Source organism: Sceloporus undulatus, chromosome 7 (assembly GCF_019175285.1).
Source record: "Sceloporus undulatus isolate JIND9_A2432 ecotype Alabama chromosome 7, SceUnd_v1.1, whole genome shotgun sequence".
Classification (NCBI taxonomy): domain Eukaryota; kingdom Metazoa; phylum Chordata; class Lepidosauria; order Squamata; family Phrynosomatidae; genus Sceloporus; species Sceloporus undulatus.
Genome location: NC_056528.1, coordinates 25,608,065 through 25,625,174, shown reverse-complemented (window position 1 = coordinate 25,625,174; position 17,110 = coordinate 25,608,065). Strand labels below are relative to the sequence as shown.

General features: G+C 44.9%; 1 protein-coding gene across 1 annotated transcript in view; it reads right to left on the bottom strand.

Moving 5' to 3' along the window:
* The window catches only part of LOC121937012 (phospholipid-transporting ATPase ABCA1-like), a 41,876-nt gene extending 27,208 nt beyond the window's left edge, over positions 1–14,668 (bottom strand). The window contains exons 1-18 of the mRNA XM_042479794.1: positions 14,584–14,668; positions 14,244–14,466; positions 11,683–11,809; positions 11,139–11,232; positions 10,232–10,373; positions 9,555–9,682; positions 8,695–8,816; positions 7,863–8,051; positions 6,621–6,710; positions 5,759–5,996; positions 5,537–5,676; positions 4,669–4,785; positions 3,835–4,014; positions 3,296–3,510; positions 2,793–2,978; positions 2,100–2,322; positions 1,109–1,330; positions 371–575 (exon numbers count right to left, since the gene is read on the bottom strand). Coding sequence (XP_042335728.1) covers positions 371–575; positions 1,109–1,330; positions 2,100–2,322; positions 2,793–2,978; positions 3,296–3,510; positions 3,835–4,014; positions 4,669–4,785; positions 5,537–5,676; positions 5,759–5,996; positions 6,621–6,710; positions 7,863–8,051; positions 8,695–8,816; positions 9,555–9,682; positions 10,232–10,373; positions 11,139–11,232; positions 11,683–11,748 — 2,557 coding nt within the window. The 5' untranslated portion in view covers positions 11,749–11,809; positions 14,244–14,466; positions 14,584–14,668. The remainder of the gene's footprint in view (positions 1–370; positions 576–1,108; positions 1,331–2,099; positions 2,323–2,792; positions 2,979–3,295; positions 3,511–3,834; positions 4,015–4,668; positions 4,786–5,536; positions 5,677–5,758; positions 5,997–6,620; positions 6,711–7,862; positions 8,052–8,694; positions 8,817–9,554; positions 9,683–10,231; positions 10,374–11,138; positions 11,233–11,682; positions 11,810–14,243; positions 14,467–14,583) is intronic.
* Positions 14,669–17,110: the final 2,442 nt, after the last annotated feature.

The following is a 17,110-nucleotide window of genomic DNA, read 5'->3' as shown; positions in this document are numbered from 1 at the left end:
ACCCGTTTTTCAGCTACAGGCCTATTGAGCCAGAGCAAACTGGAGGACCTAGAGATTCCTGGAGAAAACACCTCTCTAGGTATCTGTAGATCCTCCAGCACAATTCAATGATTAATGTTGGCAGATGTTGACCACAGAGTTGCGCTGGAGGACCTAGAGATTCCTAGAGAGGTATTCTCTTGTGTTGAAAAAAGGAACATTGGTTCTTACCTGTGAGATGATCATTTTCAGCGATGTAGGTGGAAATATCCTATATCATGGGTTGATTCCAATGAGATGGAATCAACCCATGATATAGGATGTTTCCACCTACATCGCTGAAAATGATCATCTCACAGGTAAGATGCTCTGTCCCTCGTATCCCTTTTACCTGGGAACACGCCTTCAATGTACCATGTGGCCACACCATAGAGAAAGGCATCCAAGAGAAGCAACCCGCCAGAAGTGGCAAAGGTGTAACGGTCTCCTTCCACGGGGCTTGCGTTCAGGTTGTGCCACTGGAGGCCCACGCCTTGCTCCTCATAAAGGGAGAAATACTCACACCCAAAGCCAAAAGCAACTGGAGACAACAAACTCTGGCAGATAAAAGAAACAGAAAGAAGGAAAGTCAATGGAGGAGATGGTGAGGCTGGCAACTACTGAAACCCTTGCGATCATCAACCACAGAGGGAACAGACTCAGGGGTAGCTGTGGCTTCATCCACACTGAAGAAATAATACAGTTGGACACATTCCATGCTATGAAATGCTGGAAATTGTAGGTTTGTGCAATATTTAAACTTCTCTATTTAAGAGCTCTGGTGCAAGATGGCAAATCCCAGAATCCCTTCATATCCCTGTAGTGACGCCTCTGCATGGATGGACAGGGAGGGTTTTTGGTAAAGCCAATCAGGCTCCAAAAGCTTTCATGAACAACCATGTTTTCACTTACTGCCCACAACTAAGTGGGTGCCAATTGAGCTCTCCAAGGAGTGCCATAACAGTGGGGCCACAACAAAGAAATCCCCTAAGAGGAGCTCCTTCATGAAAATGCAGAAGACCATATCCCATTCTGCGCTCCTCCCTGGATGCGCCAAGACCGGAAAAAGAAGAAGAGGCATTTCCCTTACCGCCAAGAGCCTCAGAGGGAAAGTGATGTGGTCCCGCCAAGCCACGCACAAGACGTAGGGGAGGTAGAAGGAAAAGTAGACGATCCCTCCGCAGGCAGACGCCAGGTTGGCGCGTGAGAAAAACGTGCTGATGAGGAAACACTGGGAGATGGTCGCCACTGCAAAGGTGCCCAGGAAAAGGAAGACTACGGCAGGGTCACTGTAGGGCAAGATGTCTCCTACCTAAAGAGAGAAGGAGAGAGGGGAAAAACAGAGATCATGGCAGAGATCTGTATTAAGGCTGAGAGAGTCAATGTGGTGGAGAGGTTTGAGCACTGAACTTTGACTCTGGAGTCCAGGGTTCGATTCTCCGCTCGGCCATAGAAACCCAAAGGGTGACCCTGGTCAAGTCATATACTCTCAGCTCTGGAGTACTCCATGACAGGGACGCGTTACGGTCACCATAAGCTGGAAACAAATTGAAGGCACACAACATCAACAACAGAAGGCCCTGCTTTATGCAACAGTGAAGTGTCTTAGGTACAGATGTTAAATCCCACTCTCAGCCACTAAAGAAAGCAATGGTAAGCCTCTTCTGAACAAATCCAACCAAGAAAAACCTGTGATAGGTTTGCCTTTGGGACACCATTAAGACGGAAATGACATGAGGGCACACAACAACAACAACAACAACAACAACGAAAACCCTAGGTTAGAGCTGTCAGAAACAACTTGCAAAGTCCACAACAACAATAAGGAGACTCATAACACCAAGCTGGAACATTTCAATGTCATTTCCAACCTATAGTGATCCTAAGGCGAACCCATCACAGGGTTTTCTTGGCAAGATTTGTGCAGAGGGGGTTTGCCAATGTCTGCTTTTGAGGCTGAGAGAGTGTGACATGTCCAAGGTCTCCCAGTGGGTTTCCATGGTCAAGTGGGGATTTGAACCCTGGTCTCCAGAGTCACAGTCTGATGCTAAAATCATTACACCACAAAATGAGCTCTTCACCTTGAGGATGAGGACCAGCAAAGATGCGCTGATGAGGAACGGGATGAAACTGCTCAGGAACCAGCTCAGCCAGAGGGTAGCGCTGCTGAGGCCCATGATCTTCATGGTCTCCTTTAGCCGGGCTTCTTTCTCATGGACCACCCCTTTGATGATCATGGCCACCGAGTAGATCCAAGCCAACGTCATGAAGAGAGGCAAGGAACGGTTCAAGACGCGTAGGAAGCTGAGACAGAAAGCAGTAAGAGATGCTCACAGAAGAAATGCACAGCAAAAACCAGTATCAAAATACATTAACACGACTTTGTAGATGCATCTTTGGTCATGGCCATTAAAGTGCAGCCCCTCCAAACTATGGTTTTCTGAAGAGGAAAAGAGTGAAACTTTCTAGGAGCATCATCTCACCTTTCTGAACAGGTTACGTGTGTTTAATGTAACAAAAGAAAAATATACAATTTTTAAACCAACTGATGGATTCAATTCACAAGAAATCCACCTAAACATTAAGAAGAAACATGTTACTGTAAGAGCTGTTTCGTAGTGAAATAGATTGCTTTGGACTATGGTGGAGTTTTAATTCTTTGGAAGTCTTTAGTCAGAGGTTAAACAGAGAACCTTCATACCAAGTTCAACAAAGCCTCCCATCCTCAAATCAATGCCCTTTTCCAAAAGGACTAGAAACTTGCAATGCCTTACATGTCATCAACGTAGCAAGGGTAAGGCATCTGCTGAACGTAGATCCCACTACGCTGTTGAGATGCCGACCGGCCAGCAAGAACCCGGATCACAGCCTGTTCCACCAGGTCCTGAATGTAGACGAAACCACCCCAGATGTAGCGTAGGTCATCGAAGGGGTCAGCGGCTGGTCCCGGATCCCAAAACCTGAGTAGGACACAGAAAAACTATGAGGTTTTGAGGAACGGAATAACCTATCATGCAGTTATGTGTGCAAGTGTGTGGCTTGCACAAGTTGGGTTTCCATGGCTGAGCAAGGACTCAAACCCTGAGTTGTAGTCCAATGCTCAAACCACTACGTTGGCTCCCATTTTAAAAAGAAGCCCTTTTACCAAATTTTGGTGACATGTCACAGGGGTGCATATGTGTATAGTGGATGCTGGACTGCAGACAGAGAAAGCAGCCCTAAGACTCACTACAGAAGTCCATCCTGGTTTGAAGGAAGGCAAGAAGCACCAGCCCACCTGTCCTTGATCTTGTTGGTGCGGGTGACATCGTCGATGTCCATTCGGATTTTGAAGTGGACATGAGGAGGTAGATCTGCCGCCATCTCGCTCTGGTTGTCTGGTGGCAAGAAGACAACTCCAGCCCAGAACTGGCGATCCTCCAACAACTGCATGGCACGCATGATAAGCTGCTCTTCCGAAGCCACTGCCTCGATCTTGTTCAGAGAGACACACTAGAAGTCAAGAAGCCACAAATGCAATTTGTTTCATAAAAATCAGATAGAAAGAACACATTGTAAAGAACCAAAATAAACTTCCTGGCTTTGCATTGCAAGGAATTTTCGTAAATATTAAGACACAAATAATGTTCAATTCAGCTAGTATTGCAGAATGACATGCTTCAGCCTGCTTCAAAGAGGGTCATGACAAGCAGCTGTTAATAAAAAAAACTGGAGTATATAAAAAGCCACATGTTGAATTCATTAAAAAGCAAACTACAGATGCAGCCCAAGAGAATGTGTGGCAATGAAGAGGGGACAACGCAACCTTGGACACACCTCGAGGAACTGGGAGAGCATCCGGATCGCTTCATCCACTTGGGCATAGGCTTTGCGCCAAGTATAGCCCTCGCTTTTGACATCGGGCGATAGGAAATCCTTCACAGTCGACAGATTCCAAGACGTCCCTTGGAGCTGCTGCTCCAAAAGCTGAGCCACACCTGGCGTTTCCAGAAAATTCTGTGCAGGGATCAACAGAATTATATACAGCATTCATATCAGGATAGCGTTGCCATTTCGGGATCACCCCGGGCCTTGAGGTTTCAGAGCCAAAACCTAACCTATGGATGGCCCATGGTGACATTATTAAGCATTATGTATTAAGTACCAACTATAATTGTAAATGAAAGAGGTTATGGGTATGAATTTGTAGGAACGGAGCAGAGCAGTGGAGGAAAGGGAATCTTGGAGATGTCTCATCTATAGGGTCGGCATGGGCCGAGAGCGACCCAAGGGTGGATAACGACAACAAAAATAATAGTAAATACTCCAGAGACATCAGATCCTGTTTGGAAGCTAAGCAGAGTGAGTCCTGGTTAGTACTTGGATGGGGGACGGACAATGAGTTAACAGGTTCTAGAGGCCATATTTCAGAGGAAGGAACTGCCCAAATCACCTCTGAGTCTTCCTTGCCTAAGAAAACCCTCTAAAATTCATAGGGTTGCCATAAGTCAGCATGCAACTCAAAGGCACACTCCCCAAATTGAACGAAACTGGAATTCACAACAGGAACATCAAAGTTTACAGCTCAAACCATATTCTTTTCTTTCTCTACCCACCTACTTGTTCCCTTTTTCCAAGCTTTGGGGATGCGAAGGGATCAGTAATACAAACCTGTATCACTCCCAGCTCTAGGCTTGTATTCATGAAGGTGTAAATCTGGGGTCCAAGCTCATCCCAAGCTCCCTTCACTTCCCCCAAAACGGCGAGATTCCGAAAAGTCTGGTTCACCTACAAAGGAAAAAAGACACAATTTTCTTTCTTATTTGAAAGAGAAAAACCTTGAGATTTTTATTTAAAAAATACAGAATATATAAGAATTTGCAACTGATATTTTTTTGTTCAACCAGACCAGGGCTTTCAGTGCCTAGCTCTCTGTTATTGTTATCTGCTGCCAAATCGACCTTAACTTATGAGTGAGAGACCTCCAAGTCATCCTTGGACCAGAGTTCGATTCCTTGCTTGGCCATAAAACCCATTAGGTGACCATGGGTAAGTCACACTCTCTCAGCCTCAGAGGAAGACAAGGGCAAAACTCCTCTGAACGAATCTGGCCAAGAAAACCCCATGATAGGTTTGTTTTAGAGTCACCATAAAACAGAAATGACTTGATTGCACGCAACACCAGCAGCAACAACAACAGAGAGCTCTGATACTGCAACAAATGACAAGTTCCAGTATTCCATAGGATGGAGCCACAACAGTTAAAATGGCATCAGACTGCATTAATCCTGCAGTGCAGCACCAGCCAAGGTTTTTTGCCACAGGGCAAAGCGAGATTGTACAATTTCGGCACCACTACTTTAAAAAGACACTTTGGGTTCCACCTGGGAGAAAAGCGGTGTATAAATAAAGTAAATAAAGAAATAATAAATGAATAAAAAGGGCATTTCTTGGCTCATCCAGAATGAATTAACAAACAGGGCGCCAATTCCTGGAGAAGTGACTTAGGGGATGTTTCATCCCCAAAAGGGCATCTTACCTCTGCCATCACCTTCTGTGTGGCTGGTGTCGAAGGAGTGTATAATATTTTGCCAACAAACAGGGGTTTGATTCCTCTCCATAAGATCCGCGTCAGAGGACTGGATTCCAACATCTGCACCAGATCTTTGCAGAAGGGACCTGAGGACGAAGAGGAAACATGAAGCACCTGGCCAAATCCAGCCACTGCGAAGGTCCAGCCAAGAAAACCGATCCCGCTCACTTGTGGAATTGTCCAAGGCGACAGTCTTCTTCACGGAGTCGTTGCGACCAAGGAAGCTCTTGATGTCGTTGTCCTCATACCAGTTTAAAGAGGGGATCTTGAGTCCTCCTCGTTCTGGGTGCCCACAGATAACACGCGACACGGTCTCAAACACTTGTTGAGGGGTCAAGGTGCCATCTTGCCCAGAGAAAACCCGGAGGGCTGCACGGAACTCCTCAAAGCTGGTCGAGGAGGACACCTGAGATGCGGGAACGGGAAAAACGTGGTGGGGATTCCTAGAAGAATGAGGTTACTCTTCCTCTTCCACTGCGTCCATCCCAATCTGTATTCAATCTCCATACCAGTAAGCAATAGGAGAAATTGTGAGGTCGAAGGCTTTTATGGCCGGCATCCATAGATTTTTGTGTTCTAGAAGAGTTAGAACATGGCCACATAGCCTGAAAAAACCACAAAAATCAATAGGAGATTCATCTGAGCCGGTGGTTCCCAACTTTTGGTTCACTATTTGTTTGGGACTTCAGCTCCCAGAAGCCCGAGTCAACTTGGCCAAGGGTCAGGAATTATAGGAGCTGAAGTTCAAATCATTTGGAGAACCAGAGGTTGGGAACCATTGATCTAAGGACAAGGTGGGCACCTGAACAGGAAGCCAGTGGCCATTTCCACTAAGAGTCACTTTTTGGCTGATCTTTATGGAGCCAAAGCTTATCCCAAATGGCTGCAAACCCCCTATCTTCTAGAAAGGAGAACCAATGTGGTGCAGCAGTTTGAGCATTGGACTACAACTCTCCAGAGTTGTGTTCTTTCCCCACAACAAGTCTCACGATCCTATCTGCAAGGAATGTGTCTCCATGCAAATTGTTACCTCCTTGGCTAAAGAGTCAGTTCCTTGGAGAAAAACCCGGAAAGCTTCCACCGCGTTCGCCACATCGACCGATCGAGAGCTCAAACGCTCCTGTCAGGGAAAGAAACCACAAAAGAGAACAGTCAGGGAGAAAAGATGGCAGTTTGGGACTTCTGCCCCAACTGGGGCTCAAGGTATCTTACAAAACAGAGAATTTGCAATACACACAGGATTTAAATATGCAAGGGGATCTTGTAGCACCTTTGAGCCTAGCAAGGCGACAGAAGTTGGAGCAGAAGCTTTCCTAGACTTGGTCTCCTTCCTCAGAGGCATGGAGTGAACTGCTGCCCAGGAAAGACTGAGATAATCTGACCATATGAACAGCCATAAAAATGAAAACCTTCTGGGTTTGGGGATGAGGTGACAAGTCCAGCTGTAACCATAGTTGTTGAGGAACAAAGGCAAGAGAAAAGATGTTGTCTGAGGATAACCATATGAATGGTGGAGGGAGTTTTGGGATGTGGCATGGTTTTAAGAGGCATTCAAATATGCAAACAGTTGAGATGGGTGTGAAGTCTAAGGCTTTTCATAGCTGGCATCCATAGTTTTTTGTGCATTTTTCAAGCTATGTGGCCATGTTCTAGAAAAGTTCATTCTTGACCTTTGGCCAGCATCTCTAGCTGGCATCTTCAAAGATCATCTCTGAAGATGCCAGCCACAGATGTTGGCCAAACATCAGGAACAAACTCTTCCAGAACATGGCCACATAGCACTAAAACCCCATAAAAATATAGCTGAGATGAGAATATTATTAAGTTAACAACCAAATCAAATGATTTGTGGTTGTGTGCCTTCGCATTCTTTCCAACTTATGGTGACCCTATAGTGGGGTTTTCTTGGCAAGAGTTGTTCAGAGGGGGTTAGCCGTTGCCTGCCTCTGAGGCTGAGAGAGTATGTCTTGTCCAAGGTCCCCCAGTGGGTTACCATAGCTGAGCAGGGATGCAAGTTTTTTGCCTAATCCAAGGTAAGGAAATAACTTGAAGGAACACAACAACCACAAAATATGCTGCCCTCCAGATGCTGTTGGTCTAAATGTTTCATCAACCTCAGTCAATGTAGCCAACAGCCATGAATGCTGTGAGTTGCAGTCCAATGACACCCAGAGAGCCACATTCCTGCATTAGCCCACTGAATCCGGATCTTAAATGGCAACCATTAAGCAGAGCGGTGTGAAGATCACATTTACCCATCCACTCCACCTACCGCAAGGACTTTGACCCAATCCACCTGGGAGAAGAAGGTGCGCTCCAGGGCTTGAAGGGTGGTGCCAGGCAAGGCGCATAGCCCTTGTTGCACCCGCTCAGCAGCTTTGGCATCTTCAATTACCAGAAATTCAGGGAGAAGAGAAGCGTTGCAGACAATTTGCTGCAAGGGCGTGCCAGCAAGGGAGAACTGAAAGAGTGGAAGATGGAGAGATGTTAAGCCATTAGTCAGACAAATTACATATGTACTGAAGACAGTAAAATCTACTGCTTCTATGCTACTACTTGTTGCTATGCTGTTAACAACATGTTGCGACAATATGTTGAGTGGGGAGTGGAGTTAACTTAGGATTTGAGATGAGTGTACACTCATCCCTCCATATTTGCAGCTCTGATATTTGCAGTTTTGATTATTCACAGATTTGATTAATATGTTCTCTCTGGGAATATCTAGGTCCTCCAGTGCAACTTTATGGTCAACTTTAACTAAAAGTTGCACTGAAAGACCTAGATATTCCCAGAGAGAATACTTTACTAAGCATTTGTAGCTCCTCCGGCGCAGTTCTATGGTCAGTGTCTGTCGGACGTTGGCCACGGAGTTGCACTGGAGGACTTAGAGGTTCCTAGAGAGGTGTCCTCTCAGGCAAAAACATGGTATTTTTGTTATTTGCGGTTTTTCCACATTCATGGGGGTCTTGTGCCCCTAACCCTAATGAATAGGGAGGGACAAGTGTAGTTAGAAAAGGGTTGGAGAGGGGTTGTTATGAGACTAGAGCTGGAGTGAGAGAAGGAAGTCTGAACTGAGTAATTGATAAGGATCTTAGTTAGCTTACCACACGCAGGTTGAGCTGAGCCCCAAGTAGTTCCTCCGCTAAGGCAGGCGAAAAGGAGGCATTGGTCCGGAGGAACTGGGAAAAGGTCTCATTCTCTTTCAGGTAGTCCCTGACCTCAAGGGCTGGCAAGGAGAAAAAGAAGTCCAGAAGCGTCAAAAGAAGGTGTTGGCATGACCTGGATTCCTAACCCTGATCTGCCAGGACTTTGACCCAAAGAAGAAGGTTGGATCAGAAAGGTCCCAGGTTCCTCAAACTAAGATAGTGCTGAACCCAGAGTGTGTCAGCTATGGGTCTCTTGAGCTGGAAACACTCCCAAATTCCCACCAAAGAAGTAAAGCCCTTGAGATCAGGGCCTTCATGGTCCCCAATTTCATTGCTGTGGTGGTGGTGTGCCTTCAAGTCCTTATGATGACCCTAAGGCAAACCTATCATGGAAGTTTCTTGGCAAGATTTGTTCAGAGGAGGTTTGGCACTGCCTTCCTCTGAGACTGAGAGAGTGGGACTCATGGTTGGGAATCATGGAGTTTTCTTGGCAAGTTTCTTCAGAGGGGGTTCAACACATTTATTTAATCATCATTTATTTCATTGATTTATGCAAGTTGAGTTGCCCTGATCTGAAGTGCTTGGCACAAGACGTGTTTTGGATTTCAGATTCTTTTGTCACAGGAGTGATAAATGGTGAGACTTCCAGATGATACAATTTGACTTTTGGGGGGAGTCAGGCAGAAAAGAGGAGTATGGAAGAGTAAAGGACTACAAAAACCACCTTGTCAAGGGACCCATGTGGCCCTTTGCCCATCACTGCTGTAGAAACATTGTAGTTTCCAGTCACCAGCCTTAGTGCCATATAGAATGCTTACCCGAACGCGAACTGCCATGGTTGCCCAGACGGCGCAAGATGGACAAGAGCTGAGAGAGACTTGTCTGAGTTTTCTGGTCGTTCAAGCGGCGAAGCATCTTTTGGGCGTCAGCAAAGAGACGGGAGATACTATGACAGAAAAATATAGAGACCAGTTTGAGCATTGGTCAATGCCATGCCAGAAGATGATGCTAACAGTTCATGGAAGAAAAGCATCATTCAAAAAATAATACAACTTGAGTCTCTCTTATCCAGAATTCCAAAATCCAAAATATTCCAAAAACCAAAACACGTTTTTATGGGTTGCTGAGATAGTGACACCTTTGATTTCCAATGGTTTCATGTGCAAACACTTGCTCCCATGCACAAAAGTATTAAAAATATTATGCATAAGATACATCTTCAGGCTATGTGTCTAAGGTGTTTACAAAACATAAGTGATGAATTTCATGTTTAGACTTGGGACCCAACTCCAAGATATTTCATTATGTAAATGAAAAGGGGAAAAGGGGGGGGGGGGGGGGGTATCCAAGCATTTCAGATAAGAGAGACTCAACCAATATATGCAAATACAAGTATTCCAAAATTCAAAATACCTCTGGCCCCAAGCATTTCAGATAAGGGAGATTCAACCTGTGTAACAATAACCACCATTTCTTTATTTATCACTCCACTCACATGGAATGGTTGAAGTTCTCCACAACACCTGGGGTCTCTCCAGCCGTCGGATACCGGAAGCAGGGGTTGTTTGCATTACAAAAGATGCCCTGAATCCATGGCAAAGTCCCGGCAGATGGAAGCGCCTTGTTGGGGAAGTGACCTAGAGAAATAAAAACTCAAAGCATTGGAGGCAAAGGGTTCTCTCATTCTCGAACTGGTCCTCTCCAAGAGTCCTTTTGGTGCTGCACACTAAGTTAGTGCTATAGTGTTTGTTGTTGTTGTTGTGTGCCTTCAAGTTGTTTCCGACTTATGGAGACCCTAAGGCAAACCTATCATGGGGTTTTATTGACCTCCTACAACTAGGGTACAATGAAGGGTACAAAATGGCATCCCATCTTGGGCCAAGAAAATATTCCTTATACATTGGGCTCTTGGCATCCGCTGGGGTTTGGTTCCAGGACCCCTATGGATACCCAAATCTGTGAATGCTCAATTCCCATTAAATACAATGGAGTATTATTATTATTACTACTACTACTACTACTACTACTACAGTGGGCTCTTAGTATCCATTGAGTTTTGGTTCCAGGACCCAACATGGATACCAAAATCCATGGATGCTCAAGTCCCATTAAATACAATGGAGTATTATTATTATTATTATTATTATTATTATTATTATTACTACTACTACTACTACAGTGGGCCCTTAGTATCCACTCAGTTTGGGTTTCAGGACCCGCCGTGGAAACCAAAATCCATGGATGCTCAAGTCCCATTACATACAACGGTACAATAAAATGGCGTCCCTTACCTAAAATGGCAAAACCAAGGTTTGCTACAGTATTTATGATTTATACTTTTTGCAGGATTTTCAAGCCGTGGATGCTTGAATCTGTGGATATGGAGGGCCAACCATACTTACATTCATGCTGTTCAAATGGTGGATCTGTCCGACGGACTGAAATGAGGATGAAAAAGAGGAAGAGCGGCCAGAGGATTTCGATGACCAGTTGTAACTGGAGAGAGAAGGATGAGAAACGGAGAAAGCTTGAGCAAACTTTACGCTCACCCCACCGCAAAATCACATGCATAAAAGCAACACGGTCCCCCAACTCAATTGATGAAATGTTCATATTACCTGTAATTTGTGTGCCTTCGAGTCATTTCTGACTCATAGCAACCCTAAGGTGAACCTTTCATGGGGTTTTCTAGGGCTGAGAGTGTGTGACTTGCCTAGGGTCACACAGTAGATATCCATGGCTGAGCAGAAATTGAACCCTGGTCTCCACAGTCATAGTCCTATGCTCATACCACTACACCATGCTGGTTCTCATTATGTTATATTACCTATAACGTTGTTGTGTGCCTTCAGGTCATTTCTGACTTATGGCCACACTAAGGCCAAGCTATCTTGGGGTTTTCTTGGAAAGATTTGTTTCAAAGATGCAAACTTCTGCTGCACTTACCTTCTGCCTGCGGCGGTAGGTGAAGTTCTTCCACATCAGCAGCGCCAGTTGGATGCCAAATCCCATGGTGCACGAGAGATCCCCTCTGCCCTACCATGCTCTGTCACTGGCGGCACATGTTGATACTCTAAATGCAAACGTTTAAAGAGAACCACGTGAAGAAGAAAGGCCTTTAGCACTGGCATTTGTGCATGCAAAACTATGAACCCCAAGATTCACCCTTTTTCGCCATTGTGTGAACCTGCAGCAACTTGTCCATGCTGTTGGGTGCCTTCCAAGTTATTCCTGACTTATGGCGACTCTAAAGCGCACCTCTCATGGGGTTTTCCCAGCTAGATTTCTTCAGAGGAGGATTGCCCTTCCCTTCCCTTGAGGCTGAGAGTGTGTGACTTGCCCAGTGCGTTTCCATGGCTGAGCGGGGAATATCCTTCTTAAAATGAGATGCCCAGAACTTGAATGCAAGACTCCAGTTGACTTAGTGCAGAATATATTGGGACTATGCCTTCCCTTGACTTGGAAACTACAGGAGAGCTAAAATGGAGTCTTAAATCCCAATTTAGATGTTTCATGTCTTTCAGCGGCAGGCGCAGCTCCTTGGGGATTTCAGTTAAACAGCCGAAAACAACAACAAGGGAATTGTGAGGAATTCCTAAAGAGGATTACCCCCAAATCCCTGCCCCAGTTTAATAAAAGCAGGATTGGCAGAAGTGGGTAGTAATAGTTTTTCCCTCGGTTCAAACCTGGGACAAACTACTTTCATAAGGGTTTAGAAATGGCCCCACAACGCAACCAGTTTTGGAATCTGGGCACAACGTTCACACTTCTGTCTGAATAAATGGAGATGGGGGCAAAAGGAGGCCAAAATTATGTTTTTGGGGTGACCTGGGGCAAGTCACATTCTCCAGCCTCAGAGGATGGCAAGGGCAATAAGAGGTTCACATTAGGGTTGCCATACGTTGGAAATGACTTGCAAGAATGTGCTGATGGGCCAATCATCCCCAGCCACTAATGCACCATCGGGAAGGCAAACTTTCTATGACACACAAACAACCAGATCTACTTTGCCTTGTTCCACGCAGATCCGCTTTCAATGCACTTTGTGTTGGGCTTATTTCAGTGATCCCTTCCCCAAGAGAGGGATCAAGGGGTCTTGTGAAACTGGAAAGAGGCAGGAGGAAAGAATTAGGATGGCATTCTTGGGCCAGAAAACTATTTGCTAAGCTTTTTATACACATACAAACGCACTATATTTATAGGCATTTATTATATACATATATATGCACACATTTATATATAGAGAGACTGATCTTGACTGGAAGAGACCTAAAGATTTGGCAGCTCCAAGGAGAGGAGTTCCTTAGGATCCGTATTAAGAGATAACCCGGTGCCATCCGCTATCGGTGCCCTCGCCCAATGGCTCACCCCAGAAAGGGCATAAAGCTTAATCCCAAGGAATTATAAATAGGATTTCGGCTAAGAATACAACCAACACAGGGATCAAAACTGAGGGCATACGGCATTCATTCTTTAAATATACCCACATTGGGAGCCTGGGGGGCAGGAGAAGGAATTAGGGCAAGAGGGGAGGAAAAAGGGAGGATGCAACTAATAATAAACATCATTATTATTACTATTATTATTGATGGTGATGATAATGATGAATTGGATCTTTAAATATACCCACATTGGGAGTCTGGGGGGGGCAGGAGAAAGATTTGGGGGAAGGCTCAGGTTTGCAAGGAGAGAGGAGAAAGGCAAGCTGCAGATAATAATAATAAAATAATATTAATGTAATAATAATAATACCATCTTTATATATACCGGCATTAGGAAACTGGGGAGAGGAGGGCAAAAGGGAAGGCTCAGGATGGAACTAATAATAATAGTATAACAAAAATAATGTAATAATAATAATAACAACAATAAATTTATTTATATTTCCCGCCTCTCCCTGCGGATCGAGGTGGGATTACATCAATAAAATAATGCACTACAGTACAAAAAATATAGTCAATAAAATACTAACATTAGTTCAATAATAATGTAATAATAGTAATAATAACAATAATAGGATCTTTCAATATGCTCAAATTAGGAGACTGGGGGGAAAGCAAGAGAAAAGGCTCAGGTTTGCAAGGAGGGAGGAGAAAGGCAGGAAGCAAATAACAATAATAAATTAATTATAATAATGTATTTGTATTAATTGGATCTTTAAATACACCCAAATTAGGAGAAAAGGGGAAGAGCAAGAGGGAAGGCTCAGGTTTGCAAGGAGGGAGGAGAAAGGCAGTATGGAAATAACAACAACAACAACAACAGGATCTTTAAATATGCCCAAATTAGGAGACTGGGGGGGAGGGGAAGGCAAGAAGAAAGGCTCAGGTTTGCAAGGAGGGAGGAAAGGCAGAATGGAAATAATAACAACAACAATAATAGTAATAATAATAATGTATTATTATTAGGACCTTTAAAACCTAATAAAGCTTTAAGGATTTAAAGGGAAGGCTCAGGTTTGCAAGGAGAGGTGCAGATTTCCCATTTTGGGAGCTTCCCTTCCTTACCTGGGCGCTGCTGCTGCAGTTGCAAGGCGACGCTTGCTCCATTGTTTGCAAACCAGGTGTCGCGCGCCGGCAGCGCCTCCCGGGATCAAAGGAGGACTTTCCGCAAGCCACGCCCCCTTTTCTTCGCCGGCCGGCCTTCCCTTTTGGAACGTTGACAGCTGGAGGGGTTTACCTGGGAGCGCGTGACGTCACCAGCCCTGCTACTCCTTAAAGGGGACGCGCCCTACTTTTTGGGGGGACATGATGATTATGGTGCTTATTATTGCTATTACTGTATTATTATTATTATTGGTGTTTATTTATATGGACTCTTGTTTTCAAGAGAGATTTGAATACGAACCCATGGCTTATATTTGGTTTTCTGGTTCTGTCCTTCCAACTGAATTCTCTTGAATACATCTATTTATAGATAGATAGATAGATAGATAGATAGTGTATATATAGTTCCCTATTCTTTTCTTCTCTCTCTTTCTCTCTCTTTGGGGGCGGAGGAAAGTCCAGGTGAAGGGAAGGAGGCCACGCCCCCTCAGGGATGATGGGAATGGGACTTAGTTTTGGAGGACTACAATTCCCATCATCCCCCAAACCAACCCACGTGGCCCTGGCCCTGGAGGATTCTGGGAATTTCCAGAAAGGAGCTTGAGAACTGAGGAGGAAGGGCGCCAAAGGAGCAGAGAGACCTCTCCCTACCTCTGCATGGCCTGGGGATGATGGGAACCCTAGTCCAACCCTAGTCTTCTTGAAGGGCTCTAGGACAGAGAACTCAGAGCTTCAAGATTATATATATATATATATATGTGTGTGTATATATATATATATAATTTTATACTTCTATATAATATTATATAGATAGATCTTCCTTTTCTTGCTTTTAATGCATTTCCTGCAAACCCACCCAGTTTCCTTTTTTTTTTTGCAAAGAGGACAGAAGTGATTTGAACTAAAGCAGCAATAGAGGAGGAAGGAAAGAAAGGAAGAAGGAGAAAAAGGAGGGGGGGGGAATGCAACCTGCTGGCAATCTCTAGCCTCAGTCCTAAGCCTTCCTGCCCAAGTTCAGTGGCTTTATTCTTTATTTCTAATAAGAGAAGTTTGCAAATGTATGTATGTATACTTCTCCCCCCTTCAATGTCTGCTGCTGGGGTCCATCCTATGGAATCCTGGGATTTATAGTTTATTAAGCACCAGAGTGGAAGGAAGGGACAGCATGAAAGAAATAGGGAGTGGGCGCCAAGGAAAAGAGCCACATGCAGAATTAATACAGTATGACATTGTTCTAACCATCATGGCTCCATCCTATGGAATCCTGGGATTTGTAGTTTATTGAGCGCCATAGTGAGGGAAGGAAGGACTGGACAGTGAAAAATAAATAGGGAGTGGGTGCCAAGGGAAAGAGCTTCATGCAGAATCAATGCAGTTTGATATTGTTTTAACACTCATCATGGCTCCATCCTATGGAATCCTGTGATTTGTAGTTTGTTGTGACACCAAAGGTCTTCTGACAAGGAAGGCTAAATATGTCTCACAAAATTACAAATCTCAGAGTCCCTAGCATGGAGCCATGGCAGATTAAAGCGGTGTCAACATGGATTATTTCTGCAGTGTAGATGCAGCCTGACACCACTTTAACTTCCATGGCTCCATCTTTGAGAAGCCTGGGATTTGCAGTTTGCTGAGGTATTCCAGCCTGGTCTGTCAGAGAGCTCTGGTGTCTCACCAAACTACAGATCCCAGGATTCTGTAGGAAAGGGAGGCATGGCAGTTCAAGTGGTATCAAACACACATTTCTTTTTGTCTAAAGCAGAGGCCAAGCCAGGAGCATCCAATGGCTTCCTTCAAGTGAAGGAAGTGTTAAGACTTCAACTCCCAGCATCCCTCGCCCTTGGCTATGCTAGCTAGGGTTCATGGGAAATGCAGTCCGTCCCCTGACCCCGCTTTAAGCCTCGCCTCCCTTAGTCCCTCTGAACGTTTGACAAAAGGAGGAAGATGTCCCTCCGCAGCCACCGTAGAAGCGCAGGAGGGCCACCAGTGGGAGTGGTTTGACTCTCTGCGGCTTCCGTAGTCCGCAGGCAAAGATGGCGGATTGCAACGTGTCAAGAAAACGAAGTTCTTAAGGGGAAGAAATGGAAAAGGTTCGTGTGTTTCGAACCCAGAACCCCTTCTCAGGGCTGGGAGGGAGTCCTTCCTATTCAGGACTCCTTAAATAATGCGGGGGGTTGCTTTTGGCTGCATCTACACTGTGGAAATGCTCCAGTTCGAGACCACTTTAACTTGCCGAGTCTCAGTGCTGTGGAATCCTGGGATTGTTTTGGGGGGGCTTTGGGGGGCTAGGTGGCCATGTTCTAGAAGAGCTTGTTCCTGTTTATTCTGTGGCTGGGATGGGCACCAGAGGAGGCCAAATTTCCCCTCAGAAGACTACAAATCCCAGGGGCCCCTTAGCACTGAGCCATGGCAGTTAGAGTGGAGTCAGATGGGTTTAAATCATAGACTCATAGAAGAACACAAGGGCCCCCTCCCAGTCCAACCTCTTTATTAGGCAGTGCATTTATTATGGTGATATTGCGGTATTAAACACATAGATTGGTGTGTTTATTGACTGTGGGCAGGGAACTCACATTGTGAATTGCTAATTACAGACAATAGGACAAAGAGCTCCATTGCAAAGAAAAACCATTCATCTAGCCTGAAAAGATTTCCCAACAAATCTTTTTTTATTTAGAAACAATAAATGGAAGGAATCAGACAGTCAATTCTAAAATATTTTTATATAAGCTGACAATAAAAACCATCCCAGAGGAAGGTCAATTGGTGAATGAGCACACGAATTTCAAATTCCACAGAGGTCCAGGCCCTCTCGTTCCTTCGCCCCA